This window comes from Uloborus diversus, chromosome 3 (assembly GCF_026930045.1).
Source record: "Uloborus diversus isolate 005 chromosome 3, Udiv.v.3.1, whole genome shotgun sequence".
Taxonomy (NCBI): domain Eukaryota; kingdom Metazoa; phylum Arthropoda; class Arachnida; order Araneae; family Uloboridae; genus Uloborus; species Uloborus diversus.
The window spans coordinates 97,319,908-97,342,799 of NC_072733.1; the positions used below are offsets into that span (position 1 = coordinate 97,319,908).

General features: G+C 32.0%; 1 protein-coding gene across 2 annotated transcripts in view; it reads right to left on the bottom strand.

Annotated features, from left to right (window-relative positions):
* The window catches only part of LOC129218235 (2-hydroxyacyl-CoA lyase 2-like), a 104,499-nt gene that overhangs the window by 58,072 nt on the left and 23,535 nt on the right, over positions 1 to 22,892 (bottom strand). For both annotated transcript variants that reach the window (XM_054852459.1, XM_054852460.1), the window contains exons 2-5: positions 21,428 to 21,481; positions 8,438 to 8,542; positions 8,170 to 8,248; positions 7,155 to 7,246 (exon numbers count right to left, since the gene is read on the bottom strand). In XM_054852459.1, coding sequence (XP_054708434.1) covers positions 7,155 to 7,246; positions 8,170 to 8,248; positions 8,438 to 8,542; positions 21,428 to 21,481 — 330 coding nt within the window. The remainder of the gene's footprint in view (positions 1 to 7,154; positions 7,247 to 8,169; positions 8,249 to 8,437; positions 8,543 to 21,427; positions 21,482 to 22,892) is intronic.

Genomic DNA, 22,892 nt, shown 5'->3' on the forward strand with positions numbered 1-22,892 from the left:
ATTTGCATATAGCTTTGCCAAAACTCCTCTCTCCATCTCAAACTGCAGCAACCATTTCAATCTCAGGCACATCTTGCAGCAGTATGTTATCTAATGACTCTGTATTTATTGCAGATATATTACATAATGCAGCTTTAACATCATCAACAGTTGTATTAATATCTTTAACTTGATAACCATTTAGGACCTTTAAATTACTCATAATTGTATCTTGACTTAATCCTCTTTGCTCGATTTTTCACTATTTTTACCAGTAATTTCAGAACTTGACCTTTCATGTGTCACATTTGCTTTATAACTTCCTCAATTTCTTTATAATTAGTTGGAGTAATACCCGATATTTAATTCTTCATTTATTCATTTATTTTTGTGCTAAGCAATTTTTTTTATGTATTATCTGCACCGTGTCATTGTCTGTGTTATGTACACTGTTTGAAAGAATCTGTTTTTGAGATAAGTTCAAAATTATTTTAAGTTCTTCTGTTTCTCTTTTCTTTTTTTTTTCATCTTTTTATTTCTCCATTGATTAAATCAAGAAACACAAAGTCTAAGGAATTAGTCAGGGTGCCATTTCAAAAAGCTTGTTCCGAGGTATGAATAAAATGTTTTGACTGTTTTTGATAGCTTATGTTATGTACATTTCAGATCCGATTGATGCCACTTTGCCAGAGTTGAGCATTTTGAGTAATTCAAGATAGCATCCAAGATGGCGCCCAAAACATTGAAACCGGTAGCTTTCCGGTTGGAAAAAAAATGATAGCTCCAGATTTACCCTATTATGTTGTTTGTATATTTATTTTGTGAATGAGCTGTTTTTGAATGTGGAATTTTGTTAATGGGGCCGCTTTTACGATGCGTAAATTTGTGAAGGGGCCGCAAAGCGGACCCAATTTGTGTCTGGAACGACCCCAAAGTGTGCATGTCTTTCCGACTTCCTCAATTCTTTTAAAATCGAGAACAGCTTTGCGTATTCTTTTTTGAAAACTTGGCTGTGCGGCCTCTTCGGAGGCATTATTATTAAAATGAACGTTTAGTTGATACGCGAACTGCAGCACCTACATTCCACACAATTAAAACCAAAACAATCGAAGTTGAGATGAGCTATCCCGCAAGTAGCAATAATTGCAACCGTAGCCAAACGCAAAGTTCCGAAAAAAGAAAAAAAATCGTGCGTGTGGAGACCTGAAACGGTAAGTAGCCGGAGAGCCCTTCCTAGAATGACATCATCAAAACCTACACAGCCCATGCGCCTATCATGATCGCCCAAGTTCATCGACGCCGAGTTCGAAAGTGAAGTTTTGAGGACTTGCGCAGGAGCTTCATGGGCTCAGAATTGAGCTGCAGAGACGAGCTAAAGTCAAACGCTGCTCCACTCAGGAAGAAACACGGTACAGGGCACTCAACACATTTTAGCTTTAGAAAAGGTAGGAGACCATTTTCAATTAAAAAGAGGACTAAAGAGGACCAGTTAGGATTAAAAAGATGACCTTGGGAGGACCATTCATTTAATTTCAAGGAAGCACCAAAAGGCAAATTAGCTGCCTGCTGCTAAATCCATGAAGATAATTTGTTAATTAACCATAATACTGAGATTTTTAATGATACAATTCCTTTATCTTCAGCACAACTGTTATTTTTATCCATTGAATAATAATATTATTTACACAAACATTTGGATGGGAGGGGGGGGGGGTTGCTGGTAGTCCCACAGAAGGATAGATGAAGCTGTGCTTCATCTTTCCTTAGTTTAAAATTATTTTTGTGTTTTTCTGTCTTGTAATGCTTCTTAATAGCATTATACCCTTCACAACCGATATGAATCTATCACACACCAAACAGATCTACTGTATTCAAAGTTTTCCTAAAAATGTCTGAAATGCTCAATCACAAAGGGAAGCAGATCACATGAGGCTTAGTTTTGCAATTTTCATATTCAAAGTATATTTTCAAGAATCATAAAGCTTACATTAAAAAATTACTCCATGATTGCAGGGCCATGAGTGCTTTGAACTTTTATGGGGGAGGAACAAATCCCCCCTTAGCAGGCATCATGCCGCCTGCCTTGTCTAGTGGTCAGAGAAGTCTGACTGCGACAGGAAGGTCCGGGTTCAAATCCGGCTCGGGCATGGACGTACTTTCTTTTGTCCTTTCTTTGTGTGAATCTAATGTTATGCTGTGAATAACTGCCTACCCTATAAACTGGTTCTTATGACATGCGTGTACTGTGGAAGTCGGACTTCACACCAAATGACAGTGCGATTAGAAAAATGAAGCAGCGCACCCCAAATTGCCAGCCTAGCTGGCACATGAGAACAACAGCAGGCATCATGATAATGAAATGATGTACACAAATTCAACTTGATGAAATTACATACTTCAACTTTGTTTCATATACAAATGCTACTTTAAAATGCTATGTACTCATTTATTTAAATTTAATTCCCCCCCCCACACACACAAAAAAACAGTAATAAACGAAAATAAGCAAAGAATAATCAAAATTAAGTTTGAAAAACTAAATAAACTCGAATTAAACACAAAAATTATTAATTTTTTAGTTATTTAAATAAAAATTAAAACGTATCATGTCAAAATAACTTCTAATTGTCAGAAATATAAAAATATTTATAAGATGCAAAACTATTGAAAGCTCACAGAAGCATATTTTCACGAACCAAGTTCAATGTTGGCATGTTTCCCATAAAACATTTATTTTCTACTAAATTAAACATAAAACATGCTAATCTAAGGTGGCATATGGGAAAATAACATTCGATAGGGAAAAATATTTCAACATTTACATGATTCAAAAAGATTGAAATTTCAAACACAAAAAGCAATTTTCCACGAAGTCCGAGTAAGTTCAATGTTACCGTGGTTTCCAAAATAATTCCTTCGTTAATTATTGAAATTAAATGAAAAATAAGCTAATCTAAAGTAGCATATGTCAAAATAACTTCCAATTGTGGAACACATCAAAATATTTATAAGATGCAAAAGGATTGAAATTTCAAACGCGAGATGCAATTTTCCGTGAAGTCTGAATAAGCTCAATGTTGTCATGGTTTCCAAATTTTTTCCTTCTTTAATTACCAAAACTAAACGAAAAATAAGCTAATCTATAAAAACATATGTCAAAATAACTTCCAATTGTCAAAACATCAAACTGTTCACAAGATGCAAAAGGATTGAAATTTCAAACACGAGAAGCATTTTTCCGAGAAATCCTGCCATGGTTTCAAAAATAATTCCTTCATTAATTATTGAAATTAAACGAAAAATAAGCTAAGCTAAGGTCCTGTCAAAATCACTTTGGATTGTAAAAAGCATCAAAATATTAACAAGATGCAAAAGGATTGAAATTTCAAACGCGAGATGCAATTTTCCGCGAAGTACAAATAAGTTCAATGTTGTCATGGTTTCCAAATTTTTCCCTTCTTTAATTACCAAAATTGAACGAAAAATAAACTAAACTAAGGTAGCATATGTTAAAATATCTTCCAATTGTGGAACACATCAAAATATTTACAAGATGCAAAAGGATTGAAATTTCAAACGCGAGAAGCATTTTTCCGCGAAATCCGAGTAAGTTCAGTGTTGCCATAGTTTCCAAAATAATTCCTTCGTTAATTATTGAAATTAAACGAAAAATAAGCTAAGTTAAGGTCATGTCAAAATCACTTTGGATTGTAAAAACATCAAAATATTAACAAGATGCAAAGGGATTGAAACCTTAAACACGAAAGCAATTTTTCGCGATAAATCAAACCGAATATATATATATGTTCAGAAAATTGCACTATTGAAACACAATCCAATGATTTTTGAAAGAATTCAAGCAATAAAGAAACTTTTCATACATTTTCAAGGTTTTTTTAATGGGCGTACGAACTTGGTTTAACACGCGCTGCGGCGGCGTGTTTGGGTGTACAGTAACTTTTAACGAAATGAAAAAACTTTTAAAATGTGATATTTAAGTAAAAACTATGTAAAAGCGGACTAATCAGACTGAAATGTTAAAAAGCGGTCTAAAGCGGACTTTACCATAAAAAAACGAACTTTGGCGGGAAAAGCGGACCATTTGGGAGCCCTGCTTAGATAAAATGGCGTCAGCGCGTCGCTCGCGGGAAATGCATAGCAAAAAATCGGGGGAAAAGTTAAAAAAAAAAAAAAAAAAAAAAAAGGAAGCGGAAACTGAAAATATAGGAAAATATAGGAATTATAGGAAAATAGGAACTTTTTTCAGAAATATAGGAAAATATAGGAATATAGGAACGCTGCGATGCCTGCATTTCATATCTTGTGACGTCATGTGTAGAAGCGTGAAAAATGAATTTCAATCTGCACACCCATTAAAATAATTGTTAAAAAATATAAAACTTGGTCATATTATTTAAAATATGGTTAAATCCTATGTTTTCAAGCATGCTCTTTCAGAAAAAAAACACTTTTAAAATTTCAGAAACAACCTCATGGCCATTTAAAGTTGTCTCCAATTAATGATTGCAATACCGGTATACCAAAATACCGAATATTGGTATTTTGAGCAATTTTGCAATTTTGTAATATTGGTATTTGCTGATGTAAAATACCAGTATTTTTGATATTAGCTGAAAATAATAAATTATCTTTCAGTTAAAGAAATTTTAATTTAACTTATTTTCTACCTACCTATATTTTAAATGTAAGTTTTTTTTCCCATGATACAGAACCAAAACCAATCTATTGATGTAAAAGTTTGGTTTCAAAAGCACAAACTAATATAATATTATTAAACATAAGTAGCAAAAAGATTGCAAAATGATACTTCATTACTGAATGGGGGGGGGGGGGGGCGGAATCTCATTTTCATGCACTTTTGTGCACCAGGTTTTATTTTTTCCATTTCCGTGATCACCCACTTTTCCTTTGGTGTAAATTAATTTTGAGTGTAATTTTGGATGCATTTGTCCTATAAACAATATATTCCAACCATCAATTGAAGTAATACTTAATGGATTCTTTTTAATTATTTGTCTCAACTGCACTAAATTTTGAAAAAAAAAATTTTTTGTTATCATATCAAATGGTACTTTGTTGTCACCAGTATTGGTATGTTGTCCTGCTTTTCTATTCAGCTTTATACTTGGTAAGATAATATTTAGAAATTATATAGTGCCTGGAAAATTTGCATAGAGGTAAAGCAAAATAAATTAAAACATATTTTCAGATATTTACATAATTATAACTGTAAAAAACTTTGAAAAGAAAACAAATAAGAGAAACTAACAAGATCAAATTTAGTCAAGTTTATCGTGAAATCCAAATCAAAAACCAATAAAAATAAAATGCAAATCTCTCCTGCTCAAGAGAAAATTATGTTAATTTTGGAAAAGTACCATCTCTTGGAAAAAATTTAACCTAGCTATAAATTTAAAAAAATATATAATGCACACAAAACAAAAGAAGGACACACATGCACAAAAGGAATTCAACCCGCAAGAGACCGAATTATTTGAAGATGGACTTTTAGACAATTAGAGGTGTATCTGGCATTGTTAACAGTACTACCGACCTGCGTGAGTTCAGAAAGAGTATTTTTAACTGTTGGGAAGTTGAACACTTAAATGAGTTCCTTCGAGACAATTCAAAGGGGCATTATGTTTTTTGATTTTTTATTATGACATTTGTTCCTTCATTTCATATTTTTTCACAATATGTTTTCATAAATAATGCAATTTTCGTACCAAATTATCAAATGAGGTGACGAAACTGTCTTTTCAACCTTTTTTTGAGAAATTTCAGATACCGGTATTAATACTGGTATTCCATTTTAAAAATACTGGTATTGAATTTTTTGTCCGGTATTGCAATCCCTAGTCTCCATGTATTTGATACAGATGCAACTTTTCAGAATTTAAAAAAAAAAATATTTCCCATTCCCCCAAATAACCATAAAACATTGTATTTAGGTAAAATATGTGACAAAGAATCACTTGGTGACCGTAACTAAATTTTGATAAAAAGTGCAAATACAACTTTTGTGCTTAGAATGGCAGTATAGGTAAAAATTATTTCCAACTTTCAAATTGATTGAAATATTTTAAATAATATCACTGACTCTCACTGCATTAATCTCAAAAAATTTCACAGTAAGATACTGCAATGAACAATCATGAGATAAGTTAAGTTGCCAAAAGTTTTATTCAAATATCAACATTAAGTCAAAAGAAATACATTACAATTGCAATTTTCATAAAATTTTAAAAATTGAGAAATTATTAGGAATAATAAAAAATCAGAAGAAATAAACTAAGTGGGAGAGCTAGTACAACGTAAGACAGGAGATTTCAAATTCAAATCAGCATTCAAGCAGTTTCAATTTCAAAAACCGTAAACTCAGAGGTACAGAATAGGGAAGTTTTCGATTTTTCAATTTTATTTTTATATGACAGAGTAACATGTATGAACATCACAGGTGAAAAAAATTTTGCGATACGATAAGTAGTTTTTTTTAAATTAATTTTTAAAGTTCAAGCGCCTGTGACGTCAGATGGCATAGGAAGTGATGTCCGATAGGAGAGAAACGCTAGCGAACCGGTTCCCATGTCATGGGAGAAATCGAAGAACATGCATTCGACTTCGAAGATGAAACGTAAAAGGCTTATCTCCTCGCGTTTCTGGAACATTAAACCTCTCATCCTCTCGGAAATATTCGTATATCACCATTGATATTATTTGAGGAAGATTATTTAGATTGTGCTTTAACGAATCCAGCCTTCATAGTGTGTTCAAAAGGATTATTGAATTTCTAAAAAATAAAAATATCAGCGCGCTCAAAATGTCCCTAGCGAAAACAAGGGATCTTCGGCGGAAGGCTGCCCATTCGCGCCCTGTGACGTAGGCTCGTGACGTTTCAGAAGAGCGCACTTTTGCGCGTGGAATTTTAAAAATTCATTAAAAATCAACCACGGTGTTTTAAAATTTGGCGATGGTGAATTTTTTAGTTTTGAGGGTCAATTAACAATATGCAATAGCCAAAATATGAACATTTAATAGGTTGCAACTTCCCTATTGTACTGCTGTGAATAAGAATGATTCAAAGTAATTCAAAATTTAAAACTCTAAACTGAAAGATTGAAATAAATAAATTAACTGAAATAAATTATATTTACTTTCAATAATGTTGCAGTAGCGCCCCCAAGCAACAATAATGGAGTTTCTGCCATCTGAGCATTTTTTACTGCAGTTATGGTATTTGTCACTCCTATATCAAAAACAAGAAAAATGAAGAATTACAAATGGTGAAAGCCAAACAAAAACAAAACTAGCAACTGTTAGCTTTTTTTTTCCCCCTTTAGGCCACAAGTTTTGCAACTTTATCATTTATCGTTAAAAATATGCAAAATAGAAGGGAAAAAAAAGGATATAGGAAGATGGCAAAACAGAATAAAAGAAAGTGCAGAAAATACATCACGATTAGACATGCTTTTCCACTCGCCCTCAATACCATGGTAAAATTATTTTCACAACAAATAAACACACAATATGTGGATTTACTTATCTTTTTTATCGCACTTAGAAACTGAACTCAACATAAAAGAAAATGTTAAGAGACATTCTACATTACAGATTAGATTCATAATTTTGACATTTTTATTAAAGAAGAATATTATAAATATACTAATGAAAAATATCAGTTTTTCTTTCAAAAGAGAAAAGTTACATATAAAATTTAGGCTTTGATGGCAGAGTTCCTGCTGAAATTTCTTAAATCCCTTGCTTGAAAATTGCTCCAGCAGGAATACATAAAGCTTGGAGGGAGTTACCTTCCCAAAAACTAGAATTTAAAATATGAATTTTATCCCCTGGATTAATTGCGTGTTTACATATCTATTGGCCGCTGGTACACCAGAAAAAGTGAAGGTCAAAAGAAGTGTGGGGGTTAGGGGCGGTCAATGGTCTCTTTTAAAGGTATTTTAACACTAGGTTTATATGGGTGGGGGAGAGGTAATCAGTGCCTCAGAAAAGTGGTCTTTAATGGAGGTGGTCTCTATATGAAGGTGGCCACTAATAGAAGTATCACTGTATGTGGAAAGTTTGCAGCCCTCATGTGTTCTGGATTTAAGATACTATACTGCACACTTAAAATAAAATTATTTTTATAGCAAAGAATATTAATTTCCTCACCAGGTCCAGCTGTCACTGCAGCAACTCCAATAACTCCCGATAATCGAGAAAATGCATCAGCAGCGAAAACACAAGTAGCCTAAAGCAATTAATTCATTAATATACCTTCAGATTTTGTAAAATTTATACAAATTAAATATGTTTTATAACATGGCTAATGATTTGAAGAAAATAATTTAGTCATTAATATAACTTCAAACACTAAAAAATTCTAAGAATTTCTACACACTCTATAACAATGAATTGGACAAAACAAAGATAAATTTACTTCATGTCTTGTATCAATGACACGAATTCCTAACTGCTCAGCAGCAACAACTACAGGTGAAATATGTCCTCCAATTAAAGTAAATATATGAGATACTTTATGAGCCTGCAAAAGCAAAATTATTACAAAAATAAGTTAGAAAAAATCAAATGCATAAAATCAGTTCTGAAAATAATGCCAAATCGTTTAGTTGAGCTAATTTTTATTAAGTATTTAAAGAAACACAAAAGCTCAAAATTGAAGTTGTTATTTATAAAAACATAACACAGCTTTTACAAAGAATAATATATTGATTTCTGTTCATAGATTTCAAACTTCTTTGGAAATAAAAAGCATTGCCAAGAAAAAGCTATTAAACATTTGTCTATAGCAATGTACGGATAGCGAAACATTACCTCATATCAATACCTTTGAGACCAGTAATAAAATCACCCAAAAGTGACAAGTACCCTATATCTCTTTCGGCAACAAAGAGAAATATTACCAATAAGCTCTAAGCACAAAAAACAAATATGCTACATTAAGAACTGATCTTTTAGATCAATATATATATATATATATATATATATATATATATATATATATATATATATAAAATTAAGCAAACAGAATTACAAATATTAAACAAATTATAAATAACAAATGATGATAAAAAGGAAAAATGCAAACAGCTATTAAGTAGGAATAGAAAAAGAGTGAATCCAGAGCTCATCAGCCGTGGAGGATTCATTAATTATGGTCAAAAGACCAAAATTTTAACTATAAACTAGAAGAGAATGCTTAAGCTCCAGTACATGTAATATAGAGTAACAATGGGCAAACGCACCACTTGCTAAGCTAAAAACAATAAACTAGAGCTCAAACCTAAAACTAAAAGCAGGGGGTTTCGCCTCGACTAATTAGGAAAACAAGTTCCGATAATTAGCCTTCCACGGGACAGTACCTGCCAATAACAAAAATGTCTTACCTTGAAATCCAAGTAAACATATCCAGTCCGTTGTTCAGCATGATAAAAAAGCCTATCCATTCGTCAACAAAACATTAAAAATATAAAAACCATGTCCAAAAAACAGTCCAAAGACGTACCAGGTACCATTTTTTTATGAATCACCGTAGTGGATAAAATTTTTACACGTGCGAAACAGGCGACCTGGTACGTCTTTGGACTGTTTTTTGGACATGGTTTTTATATTTTTAATGTTTTGTTGACGAATGGATAGGCTCTTTTATCATGCTGAACAACGGACTGGATATGTTTACTTGGATTTCAAGGTAAGACAATTTTGTTATTGGCAGGTACTGTCCCGTGGAAGGCTAATTATCGGAACTTGTTTTCCTAATTAGTCGAGGCGAAACCCCCTGCTTTTAGTTTTAGGTTTGAGCTCTAGTTTATTGTTTTTAGCTTAACAAGTGGTGCGTTTGCCCATTGTTACTCTATATTACATGTACTGGAGCTTAAGCATTCTCTTCTAGTTTATAGTTAAAATTTTGGTCTTTTGACCATAATTAATGAATCCTCCACGGCTGATGAGCTCTGGATTCACTCTTTTTCTATTCCTACTTAATAGCTGTTTGCATTTTTCCTTTTTATCATCATTTGTTATTTATAATTTGTTTAATATTTGTAATTCTGTTTGCTTAATTTTATATTTACTTGGTTTTTTTAGTTTTGCTGCGATGCGCATCTATGGGCTCTTGGTGTAGTCTTTTCAATATTTTTCACTTTTATTATTATTTTATATATATATATATATATATATATATATATATATATATATATATATATATATATATATATATATATATATATATTCAATTCTTTTAATTTTAGCAGGAAGCTTTATGATTATAAAGTACTGTAACACGGTGGAGAATGGGTCAATTTCCTTCCTAGGTGGGGACTGAGTCAGGTCACCTGGGTGAAAATCAGGGGTCCTAACCACTACAAGAAATCTTTTTACATAGTTTTGATCTTGAATTTGAAAAAAAAGTCTATCAAATTGATTATTGCTTTCAAGAAATTCTATCAAATGAAACTAAATACATTTCCATAATAATCGTTTAACTTATTGAATATCAAATAAATTTATTTATTGACCTTTGATAATTTTTTTACTTTGTCCTGCTAACAATTAAAAAAAAAAAAAAAATTGGTCAGTATTTTTGTTATTCATAATTTTGAAACAAATAACTCCCCAAAGAAAATTAAAATTTTTTTAGTGATTATGTATTGGCAAAGGACAAATTTAACATTTCTGCATGTAATTTGTATAAAACTGGTATGAGAGCAAGCTAGTCTCGTCCTGTGAGAAGGCTTTTTGATAATGAAAATCCTCAAAATACTAGGCCTTTCGACAATGAACATTGATGACCCAGTTCGTTTTCGTTTTCTTTCATAAATAATTTTTAAGAAATGTGCATTATGATAAGCGATCTATCTCTATGTCCTACCATGTCCCCTTGGGGGAAGCAAACCAAAAAAGAAAAGTTTCTTCCCATACAACAGAGTATTTTACATTTTTCTCGATGATTGAACTTGTCCTAAATTTATCTCTATGTTTCTACATTTACTTTATTGAAATACGAGAAGCTCACAAATCATCATAATATTAAACTTAATTGAAGCTTGGTATTTGACACTTTGGCTAACATGATTCAGAGCTCCCAACACATTTTAGCTTCAGAAAAGGGTAAAACAGGACCATTTTCAATCAAAAAGGGGACTAAAGAGGACCAGTTACAATTAAAAAAAGAACCTTGGGAGGACCACTCATAGTTAAACCCAGGGAAGCACAAAAAGGCAAATTAGTTGCCTGCTGGTTAAATTCGTTAAGATAATTCGTTAATTAACTATAATAATGATACAATTCCTTTATCACCTGTGAAACTGATCTTTTTATCCATTGAATAATATAATTTACACAAATATTTGGATGAGGGGGGAGGGGGTACTTAGTTCAGCACTTAAGGCAGCCTCTTTAGAACTAAATAGGCATAATGATACATTTTGACTTGACCCAGGGATACTGGTAGTCTCACTGAATGATAGATGAAGCTGCGTTTCATCTTTATTTAGTTTAAAATTATTTTTATGTTTTTCTGTCATATAATGCTTCTTAATAGCGTTATCATACACCAAACAAAAAAACGTTATTCTCTTGCTGTTTTCCCCAGTCTCTAATTTTGTTCCCATTTTCATTAGTTTCATCTAACTATTTGCTAAGAAATTTGCACTTCCCCATGATTCACACTGAAACCTAAAAAATATTGTTTTGATTTTCAATAAAGCTACAACTGAGTTTATAATTAAATTTAAAATCCAAATATAAAATAATTTGATCTCTTATCACAGTGTTCATACAATTTAAGGAGGAAAAAAATTTAAGCACTTTTCAAGAGTGAAAAAATATTTTTCAAGGTACTACCCTAAATTCGCGCTATAAATATTGCATGCAGATTTCATTTAATGCTAACATATAAATAACAGGAAGTAATATAAAAAGTAGAGGAAAACGAACTGCTTTTTCTACAAGAGACACTTTGATAAAAGATCTGCTGTATTGAAAGTTTTCCTAAAAATGTCTGAAATGCTTAATGACAAAGAGAAGCAGATCACATAAGGCTTAGTTCTGCAACTTTCATATTAAAAGTACATTTTCAAGAATCATAAAGCTTAGATTTAAAAAAAAAAACTCCATGATTGCAAAGCCATGAGTGCTTTGAACTTTTATGGGGGGGGGGGGACTAATTCCCTTCTTTAGCAGGCATCATGACAATGAAATGATGTACATAAATTCAACTTTATAAAATTTTATAATTCAAATTTATTTTAAATAAAAACAGTTAAAATATTATGCACTCAATTGTTTACATTTAATATCCCCCCCCTATAAAAAAACAGTAATAACTGAAAATAAGCTAATAATAATTAAAATTAAGTTTGCAAAACTAAAAATTTGAATTAAAAACAAAAAAATATTAATTTTTTAGTTATTTAAATAAAAATTAAAACGAGTTAATCTAATGTAGCATGTCAAAACAACTTCAAATTGCCAAATATATAAAAATATTTATTAGATGCAAAACGTTTGAAAGCTCAGATAAGCAAATTTTCACGAACCAAGCTCAAATTTTGGCATATTTCCCATAAAATAAATTTATTTATTTTCTACTAAATTAAACATAAAACATGCTAATCTAAGGTAGCATTTGAGAAAATAACATTCGATTGGGTAAATAATTTAAATATTTTCATGATGCAAAAAGATTGAAATTTCAACCGCGATGTCCGAGTAAGTTCAATGTTGCCATAGTTTCTAAACTAATTCCCTCGTTAATTACTGATATTAAACGAAAAATAAGCTAATCTAAGGATGTATATGTCAAAATAACTTCCTACTGTCAAAAATATCAAATTATTTACAAGATGCAAAAGGATTGAAATTTCAAACGCGAGAAGCAGTTTTCCGCGAAGTCTGAGTAAGTTCAATGTTGTCATGGTTTCCAAACTAATTCCTTCGTTAATTATTGAAATTAAACCAAAAATAAGCTAATCTACGGTAGCACATGTCAAAATAACTTCCGATTGTAAAAAGCATCAAAATATTTACAAGATGCAAAAGGATTGAAACCTCAAACACGAAAGCAATTTTTCGCGATACTGCATATCGAACATATGTTCAGAAAATTGCACTGATGAAATATTTTTTAAAGAATTCCAAGCAATCTAAAGTATGCTTTAGATTGCTTGTAATGATTTTTGAAAGAATTCAAGAATAAAGCAACTTTTCATACTTTTTCAAGGCTTTCAAGCACTTGGAAAATTAACTCTTTTTTTTTTTCAGGAACTTTTCAAGGTTTTTGAAGGGCGTAAAATTTACGAACATATGCGCCAGTAAAAAAAAAAAATGGCGCATGCGCCATAAGTCCCAAGGGACCGGCTAAAACGTTCCGAGTAATGGGAAGCTTCCACACACAACAGTCCCAAGAGCTTGGGATCCAATGAAAACTTTGAGATCAAGGAATATTCGAGTTATTGAGATCCAAGATCGGAAAGTTTATTCGTTTGTAAACGTGAGGCTGAAATTCCGAGAAATATCGGTAGCACCCTGCTCCGCGATTCGACGTCATAACACCTCCCCCAAACCTCTTTTTAATGGATTTCCATGCTGCAGCGGTTGAAGGAGGAGTAATGACGTCAATCTGAAGTGAAATAAAACGGAAAAGTCAGGTTAAGGGTGCTCTTCACTGAGAGTCTAAAAGATTCGGATCTAATGTTAACCTACGGGGGGGGGGGGGGGGGGGGAAGTTGGAGCTTGTTTTACAAATTCCTGTGAAGTTTTCGGATCAATTTTTTTCTGAGTATTTTTCAAGACCATGTCTGTGTCTTTTAGTTTTTACTTTTTTGATGTGTCCATTCTCGAATTTTTTAAAATTCGAGAAAAAATGAATTTCTTCGAAAACGAGGTACTGTTGGACATTTCGCTCTGTAAAACCTCTGCAACTCGTGCTATCGAAATTTTAAGAACGCCCTGACACGCAAAATATTTCCAGCTCTCTTTTGAGATCTTGTTTGAAATAATGCGACCATTTTTTAAACAAATATCGGGTTCTAACTATTGAAAAAAATTTCAAAACACGTTCACTTTTTGCATTCGCTCCGCCTACTATCGTAAACTCCCCTTTTTGAGGGGTGAGCACTAATGGGGTGTAAGATTTATTACCCTCTCATTAGTTCCCCTCAATGACCTTCGCTGGACGTCCTTTCTTCTTTCCTCTTTTCCTAAGGCTTTCTTGAAGAATCAAGTGCTTTTGAAAGTGAATCCATGTAGATGCGTGCTATTAGCTGTTAAATTAGCAACATCTGCTTTTTTTCAAATTTGTGGTTTGAAAAGAAACATATTTGAAAGGGATATTTCTAAGTCAAATTGTTTATTAACAATATAATGAACATTGTTACAATGCTTTCGAATGCGAAAAGTTGTCATTTTTCCCTTCCAGTAGAAAAATATTTTTATATATAGATTAAATCGTATTCCAGATGCTAGGTATTTTGCATCGTTTTACATGTGTTTTATGTTACTACAAATGTACACACATAAAGTGCTTTCCACAGCTCAACAAACGTTTTTGAAAATTATTTGTGTCTTTAAGAGCCAGATTCATCAAATTTCTTTAGAAGGACACATTGAACATGTAATTCATAATATACAGTAAAATCCATCGAATTTCAGAATCGGGACTGGAAATTTATTTGGTTGAAACAAGTATTTCGTTGCATTAGTATACGTTGTAATAGGATTTTACTGTATTTCTCTTTAGAAAACTTTCTAAGGAGGAAAAGGATGCATAATTTGACCCCAAATAGAGTCGTGAAACGTTTCTTATGGGGTCGCAACATTACTCCTTCTTTTAAGACATGTACGATATTATACCGTTTTTAAAACATTACGTGAGAAACAAAATAGCATAATTTTTATTTTCCAGCGCAGCAATGCGAATCGTGATTAATATTATTTTTATTAAAGACTATTTCCTAGCTTACATTTTGTGTCATAATTCCTGCGTTTTACCTCAAGTTTTTATTTATTGCCAGAAACAATGAAAAAAAAAAGTTAAAATGCTTAATTTTAATTAGCTGTTTTGGAAATAGCTTAAATATATCGATATTGTGATTAACTGCAGGTTTTGAGTGTTTCAATCAAGAAATCATGTACTTGTGTTATTCCATACTTTTTAGAGCGAATCAAGCTTTACAATTAAAAAACATGTTTTATATTTTTTGAAGTACGTTGCTTAAATATTATTTTTCCAACCGCGCTAGCATTTTTGGAAAACAACTAAAATTCAGGACAATATTTATTCTTCCAGAAAAAAATAAGTTTTTTTTTTTTTTTTTTTTTTTTTGTTCAATTGCGAATGCTTATTATCCTTACTTGAACAAAGCTGATGTTGCTCTGATTTTTCAGATTGTCATGATGACAAGAATAACTCTAGCTCGTTGTTTCAAAATTAACTAAGAAGTCAAATTTTCGTCGCCATGGTTACTAATCGTTTGTACTCATTCAAGATTTCACTTAAGTAGATTTTACTTTTAAAAGGGGGGGGGGGGTGTAAAATTACATTTCAGAAAAAAAAACATCAATTGGATGAAATTAAAAAGCAAAATTTCATCCAAATACAAAATTTCCAGATTACTAATACCAACATTTAAGATTGACAAGAAAACAAAAATTCAGAAGGCTTTCTCATGTCTTCAAAAAAATTTTCACAATAGAAATAGTTTTTTATTTTTTATTTATCTTTATAAGAATTTGGAAGCTGTATTTTTGGAGAGTAAAAATACTTTTTAAAAACATTTATTCAGTTGCGGAAAACACTCCGTACACCAACATACTCATTAAATACATAGAAAATCATGAAAAATATATTAGTAATTTAATATGATTCGGTTAATATAAAAAACACACCGTGATATAATTACTAAGCATTGTATGTATTAGTTTTAATGACGTTTTCAGCCTTATGTTGCTGATGAAGCTAACAAAGATGTGAACAATATAGAATGGGGGGTTACAAGTTTTCACTGCTTTCTGTTTTCATTCTCAGAAGCTAGATCAGCATTTTATTACAGTGTAGAAAAAAATTAATTACAGGCATAAAGGTTTTCAGGTCACATAAGACCCCCCCCCCCCTTAAAAAAAACATTATTAGAGATCGTCTTGAATTTGGTTTTTATGGCTTTAATTTCGAAAAATTTCGGGAAGGGAGTTTGCGAAAAGTCCTTCTTTGACCATAAAAAAAAATGTCGTCTAAAATTGCATTTTTGGAACTTCAAAAACCTGCATGTCCCCGAACGTTACTAAAGATGGCCTACAATCATGTTTACTTTGAAAATTTTGCCTCCCCCAACATCACACTAAGACTGCGTTTTTAGACTATTTCGAAAAATTCCGGGGAAAGCTTCCGAACTCCCCGTTTCCTAACAGAATTGAAGACAACCTGAAATTGTGTTTTTGGCGTTTCAAGTTCAAAAATTTGCTGGTGGAAGATCTCATGACCTCTTACTTCAAAATACTACCAGAGATCGTCTAAAACTGCATTTTGAAAATTTTATTTTCGAGAAAATTAAAAGGCATAGCCCCAAACAGAGTGCTTGGAAAAATAGGGCGTATTTCTGAGTAAATAGTATGCTTACGATAAAGATCATGTTAATTAAATATAGAAATGGTTCCCTGTCCTAAACAAGAAGCTAAATCCTTTCTCTCGCTGTATTTACATATTACTAGGAGTCAATAGAATAGAAAATGTGGGATCTCAAAAAAGATTTTTGTTCTATACGAATGAAAATTACTTGATAATCATTTGATTGGAACATTCATTTTATTCTGTGACTGAAGACACGATACGACAATTTTTCGGCACAGAAGTGCGTAACACAGAACTTTAAAAAAAAAGTTTGTCTTGTTTTTTTTTTTTCTTCTTCTTCTTTTTTTTTTTTTAAATGTGAAATACCCTTACTTGTACTTATAATTGCTTTCCTAAATGTAAGCTGTTCATTTTCATTTTTGTTGTAACTTTATGTATTTCCTGCAAATCTGTTTCTTGCCCTTTTTATATTTTTTTTATTATTGATTCATTAAATGCAAGATGCATAAAAACGAGGCAGAGCGATAAAAACTTTAAAATCTGGCAGGGCGAGGCGTTGAGATTTTTTTCTCCTAAGTATTTCAAGTTTTTTTTTCAGGCAGATATATTTTCGTGCCTCCTGAGAAAAAGGACAACCTTTAATATTTATTATGACAACTAACGAGGATCAAACACTCCCAAGACTTATTAGAAAATTTTAATAAAAACTCAAAGTGTTGAAGCAGAAGCACTATATACACTGTGACCAAAAATATTGGAACACTTTTCAAAAATTCACATTTTTAGGGATTTCTCGAGAAATAATTGACCAATTGCTCTATAATTTGTTTCGCATAAAATGTATACTCTAGTTGTCATTTTCCTATAAAATTAAGTCTGCTATTCATTTAGGGGACCAACAACAAATTAAGGAAAAAAAAAAGGTTTTTTGATCATTTTTCATTGTAAATTGCTGGGAATAAGCTATAATTTTCTGAAATGAGTTAAAAATCTATCAAAAACTTATTTTTATATTTTTGTGAAAGTATGTCTTATACCCATGGAAATATAAGCATTTCTCTCAAAAATGCAAAAATTTTTTGAAGGTTTTCGACTCATATTACGCAGAGTATTTCGTCAAACGTTACTAAACTTTTAAAATATTTGACAGCATTTTAGAGAAACATAATAATAAAATTTGAAGTTAAAATATTGAAAATTAATATGAACAATTAAAGCTATTAATTTTTCACTGCGCATCTGCGCATCTACGAAGGATAGCAATTTATAACGTTCATAATCCAAAGCTCAGATACATCCTACAATCCATGAAAAAAATTCCACCGCAATTTCTTTAAAATTTAAAAAGTTATCAGCGATCTAATGAGCCGAATTTCTATAATTCTAGGATAGGCGACGAATGGTAAGGGATCGTTAGCAAACTGGCAACACTTTCCTGCCATCGTTACAGAGTGATTCATGATAAGAACGGATTATTTGTTGCTGGTCCCCTAAATGAATAGCAGACTTAATTGTTATTGGATTTGACGTCTGTAGTATACTTTTCATGTGAAAAAAATAACAGAGTAGAGAGCAATTGGTCTTTTATTTCTCGAGAAATCCGTAAAATTGTGAATTTTCAAAAGTGTCCCAATACTTTTGGTCATATAGTGTATGTAATACCTCATGTATTTTGCCGAATTTAGTAACTGGGAATTTGAGACTCTAAAAGTGCTAGGTTTAGCTTTATTCCAAAATTTCATTGTAAGATAGTTTACAAACATTGAGAGTGGGGGGAAGGGGTGATTTTTGCCTTTGAGCTTGGAGCAGGGTGAGCACCCCTGCATACAAACAAAGATCACAGAAAAATCTTTAATTTTTCAAATTCAGGAAATCCTTATCCGTAGCCGTCCGCGACTTTGCTGTTGTTATGCTCAATTTGAAAGAACTTTCACCATAACAACCCCTTGAGATATGCTATCATAGCCTTCCCATCAGCATATAGTAATTAGATAAATAAATAAATATTCTTTCAAAAAGAAAAGGATTCAAAGATAAAGATTGGAGGAATTTTCTGGTCACCAGTGGTGAGAAAAAGCAATTATAGTAGCCACATTTTTTCTAGTCGCCACTGCATTTGTAAAACAGGTAACTAACCAACAAAGTAGTATTTAATTTAGCACTAAAATATAAATATTATCAGTTCAAATAAAGGTAAATGTAACTAATTAAAGGCATTAATGTTTATTGTACAATCAAGTATTTACTATGCAAAGAGGATCTAGTTTTATTTTTATGAAGAATGTTTTCTGGTAACTCGGATGAGGTTGGGGAGAGTGGCAAACAGGCAGCGGAAGCGAAACAATTTTGCCAACTGATAACTAGTATTTTTAGTCCCCACTTTTATTCGGCACTCGATTTTTCAAGTATATCAAGTAGGATCATCCATTTTTAAAGAATTTTTTTAGTTAGAATTTGGAGTTCATTTCGTTAAAATTCAGTGTGGTCGTGCAGGCTATCTTTTTTTTTTCCTTCCTTTTTTTGAAATCATCAATTTTCAATAACGAACATTTTTCTAAAAATAAAACGAATTTATAAATTTATTTATTGCAAATATTCATTCGTTAATTTTTCCTAGATGAGATCTGGAACCGTATTAATGAGGAAAAAAATCTTCGTTTCAAAAATTAATTTTAGTGCGAATACAAATAAATTAATATCACAAGCAGGATTGTAAAATGCGCGGCAATGTAAAATGCCGCACCTTTTACATTGAGTTATTTTTCTTTTACCTATGTAGTCAAGACTCAAGAGGGAAAGAAGTAGAATTTCCTTGGAAGGATCTGTAAAAAGCTGCGGTTTCATTTCGCCGTCAGCTATTACCTCCTTCGACTACTCTGCACAGTAGGGGTAGCGTACGGTCTGTCCCCCTGCAAAATGTGACAGGTCACATGATCCACACTTCCATCGGTCACCGTTCGTTCTATTGGTTGTTGAAGTGTCAATCATTTCACTGATGAGCACTGCTTTCGTTTAAAGAAAAAGCCCATTTTCAAGCGAGATCGTTTTTCTTAACCACTGAAGAGCAGCCTTAAGGCGCCGCGGCCGCGTGTTTGGTTGTACAGTATCTTTTAACGTAATGGAAACTTTTAAAATCTGATTTTTAAGTAAAAACAATATAAAAGCGGACTAATCGGACCAAAATGCTAAAAAGCGGTCTAAAGCGGACTTAACTCTAAAAAACGGACTTAGGCGGGAAAAGCGGACTATTTGGGAGCCCTGAGATTCCATCCCAGCAAAACGTTTAGATGCCATGATGCAGCGAAAATATCTACAAATCCAGAACATGTAATTTAACTACCTAAGTCCAGACCATGCAACAGGATTACTTTCAGGCTGTCACATAAAAAAACCTCATTTCTTGAGCCACATCTTCCTGCTTTCTTCCTTATTTTCAGACAACAATCGCAAATATCATCCTCATAACAAATCTCTACCTTGTGTAAAATGGAAAGAACAGATTAAATAATTATTTCTCTTAGTTCATTACTCCTCAAGGAAACTGAAAAATGAATTTATTATGCTGCACTAGTAATGATAGAAAAATAATTCTAGAAGAGCTGAAAAAGGTTGATTTGTGAGACATTTAGATGAGGTTAATTCCAAATAATAATTACCACTTGATGTGGAGCAACATAAATAAACAAGCACAATGTATAAGCATAAAAGTGTAAAGCATCAGGTCGTTTCTCGAAGACCTTTAACATTGAGTAGATAGGGGATAAGATCGCTATTTTGGAAAATTGGTTGTTAATGGAGGTGATCGCTGTATAGAAGTGATCGCTTATAGAAGTTTCATTGTATATTATATAACTATTTGCATAAAAGTTTATAAACTATTTAAAATGGACATTAGGGTGACCATTTGGCAAGTTTTTACATCCACTACATTGAAATTTCGGTAGTAATCTGAAAATCAGTTTCAATTATGATGTTTTGGATTGTCATAAGCAGGCAGGCCCAATTTTATTCTAAATTGATCCCTGAATATTACATTGTTTTAAAAAGACTTCTTTTAAACAAAACAAAAAAAAAAATCCATGTAAAAATGTATTTTTCATTGTGTTATTAAAGGAAAATTCTGCTACTCTGGTCCTGTGATAGCAGAAAAAAGGAGTCCTATACAAAAATAACAGTAACTGTATGCAAAATTAATAAAAATGTCTAAATAAAGTTCAACAGTTTTACTGATGGATAGGTACTACTTGATTCTGTTTTTGGACTTCAGAATTTAGTAAATGTTGGTTTATAGTTTCTACTTTAGCTCAAAGTCAGTTTTTTAAAATACAAGTATTTTTGTATGCAACAAACAAGTCAGCAAGCTGGCCAAATTTCTTTTTAAGTTAACCCCCGAATATTACATTGTTTTAAAACATTTCTTTAAAAAAAAAACAATTCTTTGTAGAAATGTTTTTTTATTGTGTTATTAAAGGAAAATAATCTCTTAATTGAGGGACGGAAATCCATCCAATGATTTGTTAAAGGACAGATCTGCTCTCAGTATGGAAAGATGGCAGCCATAGGCATGACCTTAACAATGCTTACTTTTTTGAGGGGTAATAAGAAAGGGTTATTTCAGCTGACTTGAGTATGGTTACTTTCATAGTAGTGTTTTGCAAAAATATTCCAACTTAAATCTGCACCAATAACACGTCCCTTTTTTACTGAACGCTCCGAAAAGAAGTTAAACACTGTCAAGGTCATGCCTCAACTTGATAGAACCACACTACACATTTTATGGAATTCATTACATTGTCATTTTGTGAGAATGCTTTTGAAAGTAAAAATGTGTTAGATACATGCCTTCAGAACTTGGGCAACTAATTCTCCTCCATGATTTTTATTCTTTGGGTCAATCTAAACAAAAGTAAGCACAATCACAAGTAATTAGATAAAATACTATACAAAACATACAATAACATACACTTGAAATGTCCAATAACATAGCTACCAACACTGAAAGATGAAAATTAGGGAGACTTATGAGTAAAATCAGAGGAACTTTCATGAATAAATTTAGCGCGAAAACTTTGTCTGTAAAAAGGATTTTAAAAATATGCAGGAATTTCTTAAATTGAACACGTTTAGGAACAAAAATTTAGCATTCAGAAATCCAGCATGTCCCAAAATTCGGATATTAAGATTACTGTTACTCTTGCTTTTACTAAAAAAAAAACTATACCTTTTAAGCTTAAAAAATGACATTAAAAAAAAATTAGGGGATTTCCACAAATAATGTCACACTTTGAGGGGGCTGATTAATGAAATTGAGACAATTTGTGGCGGGAGAGAGGGTAAAAAGCAGTGGGGGGGGGGGGGTGACATCACATGTGTTTTTTTAATGACCATACACTTATGAAAAGCAGCATGATATGTGATAATTTGGGGGGGGGGGGGGGTAATGTGATGTGTGACACTTTGTGACAAAAAGGTAGTTTGTTAAAATAAAGTGTGACATCATTTATGGACAGACCCTAAATTTCATTTCTCTTTCACAGATAATAACCATTCCTTGCAGCAGGTTAAAATTAAGGAAGTTAAAAAAAAAAAAAAAAAAAAAAAGAGAACATTTCACTGCACTATTTGGGAAACAAAAGTTTTTCATAATCATGAATGAATGGGTTTTGTTTTTGCAATTGTGATTGTTTTACTATAGAGTAGAGATGGACAATGTCATTCTTATTAATGATAGGTTCATCAGAAGATCGTTTATTCTTTTGATCCGTTCATTCAACTCGTTCATTTGAATGACTTTGTTCATTTTAAAAAGTTGCTGGTGATCTCTCTGCACGACATACACACGTACATTCGAAATGTTTCATTAGATCAGTACTAGTACTATGCTTTGAAGGAAAAATAACTAAAATTATCTAAAAGTAAGAAAATATGCCTATGAAAAATGAATCAAAAAAATTTTATTCAGGTTTAGATGAAAAAACAATTATAGTTCATTTTGTAAGACATTTCTCAGATTCCGAATAGTAAGATATGTTTTCCATTCAAAAAATCGCAGGTTCCATATCAGCATGTCAAAAAATTAAGTTATTAAATTTTCCCAGCTACAGCACTGTATATATAATTACAGTATTGCCAATAAACAATGCATAACAAAAAGAGTAACAATAAATATATTAGAAGCTCAGCCGGAGTACTGGATAACTTAATTTGAAAAAAAAAAAAACTCGCCTAAAAATATTAGGGAGCTTCAAAATTATTCCACAGTACCAATGAGAACAGAAAAACGCAACACTTTTTTAAGTGGGGAAAA